The following is a 15,576-nucleotide window of genomic DNA, read 5'->3' on the forward strand; positions in this document are numbered from 1 at the left end:
TGCAGGTGTCAGGGTCTGACTAAAACGTTCCATTCTCTCCAGAGATCCATGGGGTGGTATTCAAAGTACTACAAGGCCATGGTCCCTTCAGCACAAGTATTACTGCTTGCACAATGGAACTTGCCCCCCTTTCTTTCCCTTGTGCCCCCCAAACCTGTTCCCCCAATCCTCCAGAGCAGATTTTAAATTCTGAAAACTGAATGGAAAGCAGGGATCACAACACAGTGTGCCATTTCCCCCTAATAAAACCAGGATGGGAGCAGAAAAGCATGGCTGTTCTTTATTTGCCAAGTGCAGGATTTTTGTATATTTTATTACATTTATATCCTGTATCATGGGACTCAAGTGAATGTAGATATGGTTGGTTCCCAGGTGGCTACCCATGTAGGCAATGATCAAAGCCAGACTTGCTTAGCTTCAGCAAGGTGGTAGTCCCAGGTGCCTTCACATTGTCCCCTGGGATGTGTGGCATACAATATTTGTACTGTGTAATCATAATCATAAGGTGATTTATGGTATTGGGCTGCCCAGATTCTTTAAGTCCTGATGAGCTCATAGACTCTACTTTCTCCCACTACTGCTTAATAAAATCAAAGAGGTCAAACTGGCTTTGGAAACAGTTTTTGGCTTACTTGATTGAATATGGGTCAGATATGCATTTCAAGCACAACTTACATTGCTGAGGTCATCTCTGGCAAGGAATACAGACCTGAAATTATAGCAGACTATTAAGAAATTGAGACAGCAAACTTTGGGAATTAATATTACTCTATTGCAGATATGTAAGCTACAAAGTAAGTATTTGAAATTAGGCACCTGCTCATCAATATTTTGCTGAAAATGTGCTACATATACAACATAGAAATAAACAAGTCTTGAGTTGCAGAACAAGATTATTTCTTTATTTTCACTCAGATTAGCATGTTTTCCTTTATTTATTTATTCTACTTCCATGGTCAAAATTTAACCTTCCTATATGGTACTAGATTGTCCACAGTGTGATGGTATTTCATGCTACTTGGAATTAGCAAAGCACCCTACCAATGTTACTTATTATGACAATTATTTATATCCCACCTTCCAGGATACATTAAAATATGTTCTTTAAAATGGCAATAAACAGCATCAACTTATTAAAAGCCACCAGGATCCTTCCCACGGGGCAGCTGGTGGTAGGATGGTTGGAAGTTTCATTTCCCTGATACCTATCTAGATGCTGGTGCTAAAACCATCAGATGATGTTAGCTCACTTATTGTGGTCACACAAACATAACAATTAATTAATGAATTAGTATATTTGACTAAGGTATGCAAAGCAAACAAGGAAAACAATTCAGCAAAAGGTTATTATTCCCCATTAACTTGTTTCAGGTGGGCACAAGTACATTCTAAAGATGCCCATTAAAACTAAGGCTTCAGAGTTCAAAGATAAAGAAGGCTACAATGTACGCTGACAGAGAGAAGCAGCTGGGAGAGATAGCAAACTGGTACCACCATAGATGGATAAATAAAGGTAAAGGTAAAGGTAAAGGTACCCATGCCCATACGGGCCAGTCTTGACAGACTCTGGGGTTGTGCGCCCATCTCACTTAAGAGGCCAGGGGCCAGCGCTGTCCGGAGACACTTCCGGGTCACGTGGCCAGCGTGACATCGCTGCTCTGGCGAGCCAGAGCTGCACACGGAAACGCCGTTTACCTTCCCGCTTGTAAGCGGTCCCTATTTATCTACTTGCACCCAGGGGTGCTTTCGAACTGCTAGGTTGGCAGGCGCTGGGACCAGGCAATGGGAGCGCACCCCACCGCGGGGATTCGAACTGCCGACCTTTCGATTGGCAAGCCCTAGGCGCTGAGGCTTTTACCCACAGCGCCACCCGCGTCCCTAGCAGATGGATAAATATTCTCTGTTAAATGTTGTTTTCTCTGCTGGCCCTCCAGAGACAGTGAAAGTTTAATTACATTTCCTTATTTTTCTTTCTTTATATCTTTTTTTCCAAAGCAAAGTAGGAAAGCTACTATAGGTCATCCATGTGAAGTGCATTTCATACCCCATTCTTGGTATGTGGTAGCATGCATTCCAGTGCAGGCTAAAAGCATTTACAAATACATAATATATAAATGATATGCTGTGAGGTCCTCCCCTATCAGCCTATTTGCTCTCTTAGATCTCTTGGAGAGGCCTTTCTCAGTGTCACACCAGTGTCTGAAGCATGATGGAGTCAGAATGAAAAAGATAGGGCCTTCTCTACCTGTGCCCAGGTTGTGAGCAGTGCAACGCAGCTGCCATGAGCAATGCAAATGCATTTGAAAAGCAGGGTATACGTTTTGGAAACAAATAAATAAACATTTTTGTGTGTGCTGCTGCTTTGTACAAGTTTGGGACCAGGGACTGGCATAACCTGGTGAAGGAATGGCAGATTGCCCCCATGTGAACTGCGGCATGCATATAAAAGATAGATCACACATGTTTTTATATTTGAATGTGCTACATAATTGTACAGTGACTAACATACACTCCTCTTTTACTTGTTGTGTCTACCCTCTCTCTCTCATATACACACACTTAAACACACAGCTGTAACTTCTTATGTTTGCTCACTGAGCTAGTCAAAACAGTTTCATTTTGCTTTTCTCATCAGATGTTCAGGGTTAGTGTAAGTAGTTAAGAGAGGCAATCTCGCTTCTTTATGCTGGGTAAACAACCTGTGTTGCCAACAATAATCGCAGGGGGAAATGGCAGGCTATTTTATTTATCCGCATGCACTGATCTCTGACTGGGCTTGCTGGAGACTTTTTGCACTGTCACATGCTGTTGGAAGATTTCTGGATTTTCTCAAATATTTAATTTCCCCCCTGAAGGAATAGTTTTGTTTATTTAGACAAATAGTGAAGACCAGCAATATCTGAGAGGCATACAACCATGCCATATATTTTTTGCACTTCTTTGGGGTCAAAGAGTATGGGCACTTTAATTTTCTAAGAAGCACCCTAAGTTAAAAGGCCTTTCATTATGACAGGTGGGATTTTTTGGAGCACAAGCGGGAGAGGAAAGCAATGCTCCTCCTGCTGTTGCCCATAATTGGCCTCTAAATTTTTGCCCTTTGCAAAGTATTGTTCCCAAATGAACTTTACTTTTATCTGTAGGATCCATTCACTGGGGAGCTTGTCAAAAAGTATGCCTTGACATTGTGGGGGAGGGCATAAATTTGCTCCTGGAATTGCCAGTGTCTATTGTGAATATTTGGTTTTGTGCATCTCAATTATGTCCCAAGTTCTCCCAAGGTTGTGCTTCCGCATAGAACTCAGTAGGAGTGGTTTAGGAATCTTTATGCCCCACCGCAGGTTCCATTTCTTGCTCTTGCTCTTTGGGGCAGGAGATGATAGCCTTGGGCAGGACAACAGTGCTGGATTTAGGGTGGTGTGGGCAGTTCCCCATAGGGTGCTGAGATGAGGGGGCACAAAATAATAATAATATTCAGAATATCCATTTTATTTTATTTTTTCTTTTTTTTTTAATAATATTTTTTATTAAACAATTTTTATGTTAACACAAACAAAACATACAAAAACGAACAAGAAACATTAACAAAACAAAAAACAAGTACCATTTCATGTCCTAATTTCTTAAACCTTACTTCCTCGACTTCCTCTTGCTTCCCGTTTCTGTATTCCAAGTTCTTACAATTATTCAGCGAATCTTCCCTTATTTTATTATAAATTTATGTTAATCATCCTTATTTTCTCTGTCTTAACCATTACTAATAGTAATCATTTATTTTAAGCCCAACATCATTCTAACCGTCATTAATTTTATAGTATTTCTTTAAGTAATCCTTAAACTTCTTCCATTCCTCTTCCGCCTCTTCTCTTCCCTGGTCTCGGATTCTGCTCGTCATTTCTGCCAAACCCATGTAGTCCATCACCTTCATCTGCCATTCTTCCAGAGTGGGTAGATCTTGTGTCTTCCAGTACTTTGCAATAAGTATTCTAGCTGCTGTTGTAGCATACATAAAAAAAATTGTATCTGTCTTTAACACCCCCTGGCCGACAATACCCAAGAGAAAGGCCTCTGGTTTCTTGGGGAAAGTATATTTAAATACCTTTTTCAGTTCATTATAAATCATTTCCCAGAATGCCTTAATCTTCGGGCACGTCCACCAGAGGTGAAAAAATGTACCTTCCTTTTCTTTACATTTCCAACATTTATTGTCAGGCAAATGGTAGATCTTTGCAAGCTTGACTGGGGTTATGTACCACCTATAAATCATTTTCATTATATTTTCTCTTAAGGCGTTACACGCCGTAAACTTCAACCCAGAATATCCATTTTAAAAGCAAATGTACCAAAAGAAGTTATTGTAAAAATAATAAATAGGAGGGGAGCAGATTTTGTCCTTGCTCAGGTTGCCATATTACCAAAGTCCACCCCTGAGGATAGGAATTGTTATATGTATGTGCTTGTTAAGTTACATGAATCCTCTTTCTTTCCATTTTAGTTCTCTCAGCTAATTAAAATCTTCAACTCTCTGGGTCCTGAGAAGTTCCCTCTTGTGGAGCAAACCTTCTTTCCAAGCCATAAACAGATGGTAAGTACCTTGGGTTTATTTTCTTTGATGGTGTGCTATGATATATAGAGAATGGGACTGTGACTCTGGAGAGAACAAGAAAACTATTTTGTGGGCACTTCCAGACTAATGTTTTATTATGGGTGTACTCTACAACATGTTCTTGAGACAAGAAGAGTGGATTTGTGGTGAATTTATTCCACTTTAGTGTTTTTGTGTGTGATGGTTCCCTGATACTACCACGTTATTGAACGCGGGTTCACGTATGACTATCCAATAGCATCATGAACACAAATCATAATGAATGCACAATAAAAAGCATGTCTGGAGGTGCCCAGTGACACCAAACAGAAAAGCAGCAGCAATGTGATGGCATTATTTAAATGTTCCATTCCCATTTTTTCCCTAGTTCTGGCAGGAGGACATTAGAAAAGTGAAGTAATATTTGACTGATGCATAAAGACTTCTGGATCTTGACAGTAATTGGTTCATACAAGGATGAAGGGCTGGATTTAGGTTTGATGAGGCCCTAAGCTACTGAAGGTAATGGGGCCCTTTATATGTCCAGCTGTCTTTTGTCAAGAACAAATTGTCGCTGGTTTTTTTGTGTGTTGAATATATGCTATATGGTAATTTATGGACCTAATAGGTATCTAAAGCCATTCACACATAACAAATAGGAGCCTACACAACACAAAACACTGTTGCTGTATGTAGGTTTTATTTTATTTGTTTTTTATCTTATATTTTAGAAATGTACATCCAGTGGTTATTTTTCCTTTACATTTTTTGGGGGGCCCCAAGAGAGTGGGGCCCTAAGCTATAGCTTGTTTAAATCCAGCACTACAAAAATGCATTCCATATGTATCTTTTTGTGTCTTCAAGTTTGCCAGTATTGATGGGTGTGACATTGTGTCTGTCAACAGATATGCCCATCCCGTTTGGTCAGTTTTACTCTTTCAGGCTTGGTGCCTTGAAGGCCATTCCTCCCTCATGTGTGCAGTGTTCATGATGGCTGCTGATGCCCCCGTCCTAATGACCATGCAAAAACACCAACCATCCCATACTTTTAAGGGGGAACTTTTTCTTTTGTTGTACAGAGCCTTAGGGCAGTAGGATTCATAAACCCCAGTTTGAACCAGCTTGTTTCTAGTAATGTAACAAATGCTGTATAATGCTTAACTGTAAATAAAACCTCTAAGTAGTTGTTTAATTATAATACTGTGTATGGGCCTAAAACATCTGTGTTTGTAGAATTATAAGCAGCCAGGGCTGAGGCATCAAGAGTTGCTGATAATTTATGAGGTGTAAGGAAAGCAGAGGGGGAACCCTCTTGCATGAGAAGAAGTGAGGATGCTACTATTCAGAGTTTGAGTGCCATAATCTCCCTTGGATCTGAGCTGCTGCAGGAGAGAACACTGTACTAGATTACTCCAGCTGCTCTCTGTGAAGGATTCCCTTGCATCATTGGGTAGGGCTGAGATAGACTGAGTTGCTACCAGTCAGTGTGGATTCTGAGCTGGATGGACCAATTGTCTGACTTGGTATAGAATTTCAGCTTATCTTGTAACTAGAGCTTTGTTTTGCACTTGTTAATCTTCTGAACTCTGTTCGCAGTTCAAGATGGATAAAGCAGAACCTCACAAATGACGTGCCATATATTGTTTTGACTACTGGATACAGTTTTAAAAGTAGCAAAATGAACTTGAACTAATGTAAATGAATGCAAATCTTGCTTGCGTTTGCACATGGCCAGTGATCCCCATATGATCATTATCTTCTCTTCCAAATAAAAAATTAAAATACATTTTCATGCATAATAATTATGAGAAAGCTATGTGACCAACACATGCTAGATTTTGTTCCCAGCTTTGGCACAGAGAAAGAGGAAATGAGAATTCCCAGGGATGATGCAGAAGTCAGAGTGGGAATTCTAAGGAATTAGGAATAAGACCCATTGAAAGCTGTGGAGCTTAAGGGCATGTTCACATTAGTGGCTTAAAATGCAACAAGATTGTTTTTCCGCACTGGGTTTCAAGCCACATTTGTATAGTGTTGTTCACATCAGAGTGGGGGCAGGGATGTCTTCATCCAATATACATGATCTTTTTTGTTTCTCCGCCCCCTGCAACACCCACCCACACCCCAGAACTCCTATTTATGAAGCTGTATTCTGTGTATGCACACTTATCTGCAAAGGCACGATGGCTGTCTTAAATGCACACACTATTCTTAAGCATTAAGTAAATGTGGCTTATGTTTTCTAGTCGGATTGAAGCCAGTTTGAGAAAAAGTATTTGTAAAGGATCAATATGGTTGCTGGGTAAGTGGTAATGTGAGCATATCCTAAGTGTCTGAAGAACATGAGTCATCAGCATTCTGCCACCAACCAACAATAGCCAGTCAGATAGCTCAAAACTGTCAACCAAATTAAAGAAGGGAAAATGTCTGTGATAGAAATAAAACACTTTATTGTTTTAGAATAAAAGGACACTATAAAAAGTGAACATTATTACCTTAAAAGACAATATACATTCATTGAATATAAAATTTATAAATAACAAAAACAAGGAGGAAAACTGTAAACAGTGCTACAAAACTAAGCAAAAATTACATTCCTTCTGGGGAGACGTTTTCTCCCAGACTGATAGTAATGGAGAAGAGAAGAGAATGCAGATTTACAGCCCAACCCAGTGCCTGTATGTTCACAAGAGAGCACCACTAGGTTTGATGGGACATACTAAGACTACAGAAGGCTGCAATCCTGTGCATACTTGCCTGGGAGTAAGTTCCATTGAACTCAGCGGGGTTCCTTTATTCAGAAAGGCATAGGATTAAGCTTTCTTTGAAATGAATAAGGGTTCTTCATTGGGCTTGCACAGACCTACATCTCAAAACCTCTGGAATCAATGGAAAGGTGCCAGTTGACTTCAACAGGTATGGCTCAGGCCCATGCACCAAGTGCAAAGCTCAGCTTAAGAGCTATAATGCTGAGAAGCCAGTGTGGTGGATAGACAGTTGCACTTGGGTCAGGGTTACCTGTTTCAAGTCCCGCTCTTGTCCTGGCAACCTGTAAAATGGGAATGATGGCAAGGGTTGTTGTGCAAGGGAATGAAGCAAAGATTATAAAGCAGTTTGCAATTTTGTTTTATTTTTAATGATTTATAAAAAATTGTTAGCAGTAGCAGACAGTAGGATGGGGCAGTGGTGCTGACCTGACTTCCCGGCAGCAGAGTCACTACTGCTTACTGGGATGAAGGGTGGGAAGGCCAAGGTAGCAGGGGAGTTTGATGCTGTTCAGATGCAGCAAATATGGCGCTCCTGCCAGTGCATTTGCACAGCACCAAGCTTTCTCCCCCCCCCTTGCCCCCCACCCTCCCTCCCAGTAAGCACCAGCAACTACCCCACCCCAACATCCACTACTGATTATTAGTAACAGTAAAAAATGTGGAGATCTCCCAAAAGAAATGTATTTTTTGCTGGGTTCTTCCCCCTCAATCTTTACCCTCCATTTGACTCCTTATTAAAACAAAACAAAACCCCAAACAACCCTCTTTGATGGCTTGATTATCAGCGTGGTGAAAGGTTGTTCTCTTCTGCCCTTGCCTTCTTAGTTGTGTTGCATGCCCTCCAACAACTCTTTACTTTCTGTAATGTACAATGGAAATCTGTATACAAAAAGAACTTACTTTCCCCCCCGATGGGTGGCCTGTTTGTTTGTTTTTGTTTGTTTTCCTACAAAGCACACACATATATTATAGCCTGTATAAAGACACATACCTTCTTGGCAATTAAAGAGATTTCTACAATAGCTTGATAGCAGAGCTGTAAAGTCTCAGCTATGATCTTAAAATTCTACAGTCAGTGAAAATAATACAAATGCGGAGCTGCCATTCAGTGGAAATACAGATCACATTTTTAAACAACCCAGTCAACAGGAAGCTGCTTCCCCTTCTTGCCTTTCAAGATCTGAATTCATGTTAGGTTTATCTCAGAAATGACACAAACTGAACTTAGGCCACCTTATCTCCAGCAAGCTGATAAATAACAACCACTGCTAGAAACACTGAAATACTCTCCCTACCGACATCAGTCATAACACTGGCTTCACTGAATTTGGCCTGCTGCAACTTAAGCTAGACTTGTTAACTTCCATTTCAGAAGGGTGAAGGCTTGGTGGAGAGAGGATTAACTCAAGTCTCAATATGATTTTATGTGGCCTTGGCAATTTTTCAAGATCTGATTTATGGGTACGTAGACAGGTCTGGAGGGTGCATCCTACTGGCTATGAATGAGCTACTGTCCTCAAACTTTATGTGGGACAGCGAATCTGCGTGGAGGTTTTGACAAGTTCAAAACATTAAAACACTTCTCATATGTCTTTGTATATGGTAGTGAAGTGCACTATTTTGTGCCCATATGACATTAAAGAAAAACTGTATTATCAGTGCCCACTGTGCAGCTTTTAATTTCCAAAGTATGGTGAGGGCTCTACCCTTGTGGTTCAATACTAAAATGGATATGCCTTTAGAACAATGCCATTGATTTTGGCTAGATTAGAAGTAGTGTCAGTGCTGCAGTTTTCGCCATTGTAGCTCTTCAGAAATATCAGTTCAAGAACGCTTCTGCTGCCAATAGCTCTGTGAAAGTGTCAGCAATTCCATCACAATGATGGCTTTAAAATAAGTGCCCTAAAGGGTCGATATTTCCTCCCTGGAAACCAGTACGAAACCAGGCACACTGAGTCCTATCTTACAGTTGGCAGAACTTGCTCTTTCTCACTTCTTGCTATGGATGCCCCCTCGTTGTACAAAAAGCCCAGCTCCAGGCAGGGGTGGACTTTGGTAATCTTTCATAATATGCCACCCTGTGTGAGGCCAAAATTTAGCACCCTTAAATGGATCTTCTGAATTTTGCGCCCCCTCAGCTCAGCACCCTGTGTGGGGGAACTGCCAGCACCGCCCTAAATCCAGCACTGGCTCAGGGTCCAGCTCTGCTGCCAGAGGGAACACTGGATGAACTTTGCTACTGGCCTAGTGTAGCAAGCAAGAACATAGTGTGCAGTCTTGAGATTAGGACCAATCTGCACAACCAGCAGACCACATGATAAAACCACTTCAGTCTACAGACTACGGATTGCATGACTGAATGCTCCATCGTGTTAAAATAACTTCCTACAGAAAAATAAGAAATCAGCAAAAAGGGAACTAGCTTAGATTTCTCTGGGATATGCTGGTTTTCTGTGTACAGTACAGGGATTATTTATTTCAGGATCATAGCCCTGAACTCCAGGTCATGACTCTCGTGGATGTGGGAGCTTCAATGCACACATGAAGCTCTCCCTGCCTGTAAGAAGGTAGCTAGGCACATGCTTAAGTTGATCGCTTTCCAGCTTATGTCAGCTCTATTTTCTACACTGGAATGAATTGAAGACAGATAGCAAATTAAGACACACAAAAAAACCAACTTTTAAAAAGTACTGTAAAGAAAACTTGTGTTCATTGTCAATATTTCACCCCATTCCACAGCCTCCGCAAAGTATATAGTTGCCCATCCCATCAGTAACCCTGCTTCTTGACAACATTATAATGTAAAATACTTTTATTACAATATTTTTATATTATACTTTTTCATAATAAAAACAAACAAATTACTAAGTCCACAGTGAAGGTGGGACAACCTCCTCCTTCATCCCCCTTGCCAGAAGGTTTACTGAACCCACAAGCATAGCTTTGCTTAATCATAGCCAGCAAGGTAATACATCACTAAAATGTTCCTTTAGGCTATAATCCTATACATACTTACCTAGGAGTAAGTCCCACTGAACTCAACGGGACATACTTCTGTGAAACATGCATAGGATTCCATTGCTAGAAGGTGATTTCTAGAGCCTTAGGAAATTCTGTACTTCCTAAGTATTTCTCTGGTAGCATACCCATCCAGCATATTTTTCTGGCTACTATGCAGACTGATGCAGATCATTTCAGAGGAGGAAAAAGAATGACCAAGGAGTGTTTCTCCGCATAGTATTCATATGGCAATGTGGTAGTATGAAAAGGCTCCTGTGTAGTATAATCGCCACACAATGAAAAGTCCTAGAAACAGAATTATTTTTCACTTTGATTAACCAGGGCACATTCCCAAGACTGCTTTGTTAATGACTGGTGAAGAGGAGGAAACATAGTGACTTTTCAGTCTTCGAATAGCTGTGTGCATTGGCCCTTACTGCAGCTAAAAGGGAGGAGGGAAGCACATAGCATGGGGAATAAACACCCATTATTGTCACTACTGCAGAAACACCAGAAAGCCAACCTCTTTAGTTTTAAACAAAAAAATAAAATAGTATCCAGTGACTTGGAATGTGAAGATTCAAACTTGTCATTGCTTATAGCATGAAACAATTCCATGTCCTGTCAAAAATAGCTTATATCATCATATCTATATACATTTCCATTCAACAAAACAGTGTTTTGGCATCTAATTTCTTAATGCCAATAGCCTTAATTAGATTACTTTTTTTTCCTTTTCTCCAGACTTCCCTTTGCCTCTCTTTCCAAGTATCTTTGTTTAAGTGTATTTATTTGTTTTATTTTGTATTGATGCGTTTGTATTGATAGGGGTTTATGTTGAAAAGGCCTCTTTGAAGCCTGGCTAAAACCCCCAAAATGCCTGGTGTTGATTTGGTTCTGAACTTGTTTGCTCCGTACTTAGGAGAGGGATTCGCTCCCATTAATTGGTGTTTATTTTTAAAAACTGTTATTTATGCTCTTGCACAACCCAGAACTACAATGGAGCTTTTACATTCACATTTCAAACGAGACAGGCATTTTGATGTAGTGCTTTTAATGCACATGACAGCTGAATCCCCCCAGTGCTCCATCCAGTTCAAACATCATCACTTTCTTTTCATCCATCCGGTGTGTGGCTTAAATTTGCTCACATTGTTAATCCTAACTGGTTGCATTTTTTTAAAAAAAAGAGTATCTACATGATCTGAGGATTGAATGTGTAAGTGAAGAAGCAGCTTGGGGAGGGGGCTGGAATTGTGATACAATACCCATCTGGGAAATTTTTGAGATTTTTGTTTTCCTACAAAAATATAGATTATATTGCTATATAGAGAGTGATACATAACTGAGCCAAAGCTCCCTTATTTATCTGGTGTGCAAACAGAAGTTCCCAGATAAATCTCTTTTGACCAAAAATGGGTGATAGCGATTGTGTTGTTGTTTTTAAGTGATTTAAAACAAAACAAAAAAAGATAATCAGTTAAGACAGCATAGATTTAAAAAACAAACGAACACCAAAGTTCGAAGTGCTAAAATTTGCAAGAAACAGGCACTAATATCATGGTTGTCATCATGATCTGATATGAGTTAGTGTCCAAAGAATGCTCAGCCGCATGGGAGGGAAGGAACAAAGAAAAGGGGGTGTTCAGGGGTCTGTGGCATTGATGGTTGTTTTATCAGGAGGTGCCCATCCTCTGTACCAGCTGCAGTAGCCCTCCTTCTGCTTGATGCAGGCATAATGCTTTGACTGGTACCCTGGCTGGCCGAAGCTGGAAAGCATGTCTGTCCACAGGCACTCATTCTTGGAGGTCACAAAGCACGGAAGGTAGTAGCAGGGCTTAATCTGTAGTTTCAAAAAGAAAACAAGTGATGGGGGTTGGCTAAAATGGTTTAAGAAGAGTCAGGCGCTTTGTGGCTTTTTCTCTTAACGTTGTGTTGCTATACGCAGAATTAAACCCCATTTGAGTTTGATTTGATTTACTGCCTGGTAAGTCCTGTGCCTATGTTTGTTTGTTTGTTTTGTTTCCTTTGAAAAGTAGCATGTCAATATGGAAACCTCTGAGTTCAGATCATGGGTTACAGGGAAATTCAACCGAATTGTAAAGCTGAAAAGTATATTTCTAGTATTTTTGTAATGAGCCGGTCCAAAAATCATATTCTTTAACTTGGCCTGTGCCTTGATTAATGGAACTACCCTAAGCCCCCGTCCCTGGCGGGGAACCTCAGGGAGCCAAATGCAGCCCTCCAGGCCTCTCTATTGGGCCCTCAGGACTCTTCCCAGGCAACATCTTATCCTCAGCCACATCCCTCACTGTCCCTGCTGTGCACCGTCCTTGAACATTTCTGTGTGGCTGGAATGTGTCCATGGACTCTGATAATACCTCTTGCTTGCTTGCCTGGATTGAAGATACCATGAAATGTGTATGTAGAAACTAGTCTGCTGATAATAAAAAAATTACATTTGTTGCACCACTCAGTTTTGCTGCTGGTCCCACCTGCTACTGGCATGTGGCCCCCAGAAGATTGCCCAGAAGGGAATCTGGCCCTTTGGTTCCTTACTCCTGCTTAAGCCTGCGGGAGATGCTTGCCATGTGACTGAGCTCCTAGTCTTTGCAGAGCTTTCATTTTGCTCTTTTCTTCCCAGATATTCACAGGGAATAAAATTCCACAGTTCCCTTCTATTGCCTCTCCCTTCCCAGTCCATCCCCAATATATGAAGTTGTTGACAACTCAAGGAGTGGTCACCATAGACAGCACACACCTTGCAGCCACAACCGAGGTGGTAACGATGGTTGAGTCCTTTGCGCTGGGAGAGAGTCAGTCGATCCCACTTCTCATTCAGGTTACACAGTCCTGTGTAAACCTTTCCATCATAAATTCGGCCTAGAAAACAAAACTGCAAATGAGCCATTCAAGTGTAAATAATTTGTTAAATTCCCAGATGTGGAAAATATCCGTAGTGCCAGTATTTCTGCAGTTTGGAAGTTGATACCAGCTACAAAAGTCCCTCCCACATGCAAGGAATTAGCAACAGCATGGCAACCTTTTGAAATATAGTAAGGAACTGTATCCTACTATGTCATGCCTGCTTATTTTCATGCAGGGCTTGTGTCTACAACACCTATATAATTAGCACTGAGAAGATGAGGTGGGTGGGAGGAATTCCCTAGGCAATTATGCTAATCTGAATATGACTGCAAAAAATTCAATTTCACATTTGTCCTGTCTAAATATTGCCCAATATTTCCAATTCTGAATGATGGTAGATTATGAAAAGAATACCAGTTAGTAGAAGACCTGAATTTGGTATTCATCAAGATTGAAAATCCTTTTTTTAAAAAAAATATCTCTCAAAGTTCAACTGGAAAATGTTCAGAAAAAAATTGACTTTGAATTTTGAAATGTTGATAATTCCCAAATTTGTGTGGATTTTCATTAATAAGATACTGTCTTCTACAATGTAAAACTAACAGCCACTTCTCCTGCACCTGTTCCAGTCAGACGACACCTGATTGGCACAGATAATTTTGGAAGCAGAGTTAAATCAAAACTTTAGTTTTTGAGACCTGCAGGTTAAATACTTGTAATCCACATCCACTAGCACTAAGCTGCAACTCCTCTAAAAATACAGTTGAAACAAATACACCCTGCAAGCGAGCTGTGACAGACAACTCTGCTATTTCTTTACCTGTAATCAAATACTGGTACTTGTTGACCTCCAGCTTGACCCCGCAAAGGCTTTCAGAGGCCTCTGTGTAGATATATTGAACATGTGGCATCTTGTCAAAACCCCTGTACATCTTTAAAAAGGAGAGAGAGAGAGAGAGAGAGAGAGAGAGAGAGAGAGAGAGAGAGAATTTTTAATAAAATATCATGCAACCAAAAAATAACTGAGCTTGGAATTCAAACTGCTAACTCCAGGATGGCAACCCTGTATTTCATTTTAATATGTTACAGTACATTTTCTAGCATGGTGGCCCCAGGAAGTTTGGCAGATGGTGGGTTTGTACAGCATCAAGCATAAGTGTGTGTATTCAATGGACCACTAATATTAGAGCACAGTAATGTCCCTTTTCCATTACTGAATGACTTCCTCAGCTCCAGGAGTTAAAAACTATATTATAATGTATGCCCCTCATGTTTCCAGATGTTTGTGCCTCTCACAGAACTACAGCTTCCAAAGTTGCTGGGAAGGGAGCGCTTATGATAGTTAACTGGTTCTGGTTTGGGATAGTAATGTAAGGCATGCTGAAACTCTCTTTCAGAGATGGATGGGCATGTTTTGCTACCTTGTACAATGGACAAGGGCAGCCTGTGGAAACAAGGAAAGTCTCCTGAAAAGAAAGCTCTAATCATTGTTTTTTTGTTCTTAAAAACACACACAGAATATCCTACAGCTTTTATTAGTTCAGGGCACAATCCCGTGGGATCTTTCGTAACCTGCACCCACTCCAACACAGGAGTAATTCTGAATAGACTGTTGATTTTGTCAAGAAGGCAGCATTACTACTCTTAGAATCTTTCTGTCTCCACAGTCCTGTATTTTAGGAAATGAATGTTAGAGAACAAAGTATTAATGAGCATTGCCTGGTAGCGCCTGCTAGAACAGCACCAGTTCCCACTGACTCAGCATTCCATTAAGCAATCCTCCATTCCTGGGGATTAGGTGAGACTGTGCAGGAAAAATCTACGTACAAATCATGTGGTCCATCTCATTTTACAGTGGCCTTAAGACGGATGTCACGAGACAGAATGGTTGCTGCCACTTCATGAGTTTTAATTCATGGTTTAAATACTAACTGCTTTCCCTTACAGCTATAAAAACTTTCCTATCCTCTGCCTTAGAATGGGCTGGAGTGAAGATATTGGCAGCTGCATGTGCTGTGTGCCTTTCAAATTGAGTAGAGACGCCAACAGTGTCAGTAGTAATGCTGACCTCCTTTGTTGCACGGTCAGCTACAGTACTTTTGGACAATTCCCAGAACACGCTGCCTTTATATTCCCAAGCAATAACAAAACATCATGGACTGAAGCCATATCAGAAATATTCTCTTTAGTTCTCTTTAGTATGCAGTTGGGAAAGAAAATAATATTTCATAACACAAACTCAAAAGGTTTACTCATGCAACTGTACAGTTTACTGCAACTGTACAGTTTCAACATATAGTTAAACCATGGAATACATTGTAATGTAATGAGGTCCACCAACTGGGACAGCTTTACAAG

At 40.6% G+C, this 15,576-nt stretch overlaps 2 protein-coding genes across 3 annotated transcripts in view; one reads left to right on the forward strand and one right to left on the reverse strand.

Annotated features, from left to right (window-relative positions):
- Positions 1-15,576, forward strand: part of SYN3 (synapsin III) — a 177,363-nt gene that overhangs the window by 41,281 nt on the left and 120,506 nt on the right. For both annotated transcript variants that reach the window (XM_053407333.1, XM_053407334.1), the window contains one exon: positions 4,493-4,582. In XM_053407333.1, coding sequence (XP_053263308.1) covers positions 4,493-4,582 — 90 coding nt within the window. The remainder of the gene's footprint in view (positions 1-4,492; positions 4,583-15,576) is intronic.
- The window catches only part of TIMP3 (TIMP metallopeptidase inhibitor 3), a 43,955-nt gene continuing 39,270 nt past the window's right edge, over positions 10,892-15,576 (reverse strand). Inside the window, exons 3-5 of the mRNA XM_053407335.1 lie at positions 14,039-14,150; positions 13,112-13,233; positions 10,892-12,193 (exon numbers count right to left, since the gene is read on the reverse strand). Of these exons, the coding sequence (XP_053263310.1) occupies positions 11,996-12,193; positions 13,112-13,233; positions 14,039-14,150 (432 nt within the window). The 3' untranslated portion in view covers positions 10,892-11,995. The remainder of the gene's footprint in view (positions 12,194-13,111; positions 13,234-14,038; positions 14,151-15,576) is intronic.

This window comes from Podarcis raffonei, chromosome 10, assembly GCF_027172205.1.
Source record: "Podarcis raffonei isolate rPodRaf1 chromosome 10, rPodRaf1.pri, whole genome shotgun sequence".
In the NCBI taxonomy this organism is placed as follows: Eukaryota; Metazoa; Chordata; class Lepidosauria; order Squamata; family Lacertidae; genus Podarcis; species Podarcis raffonei.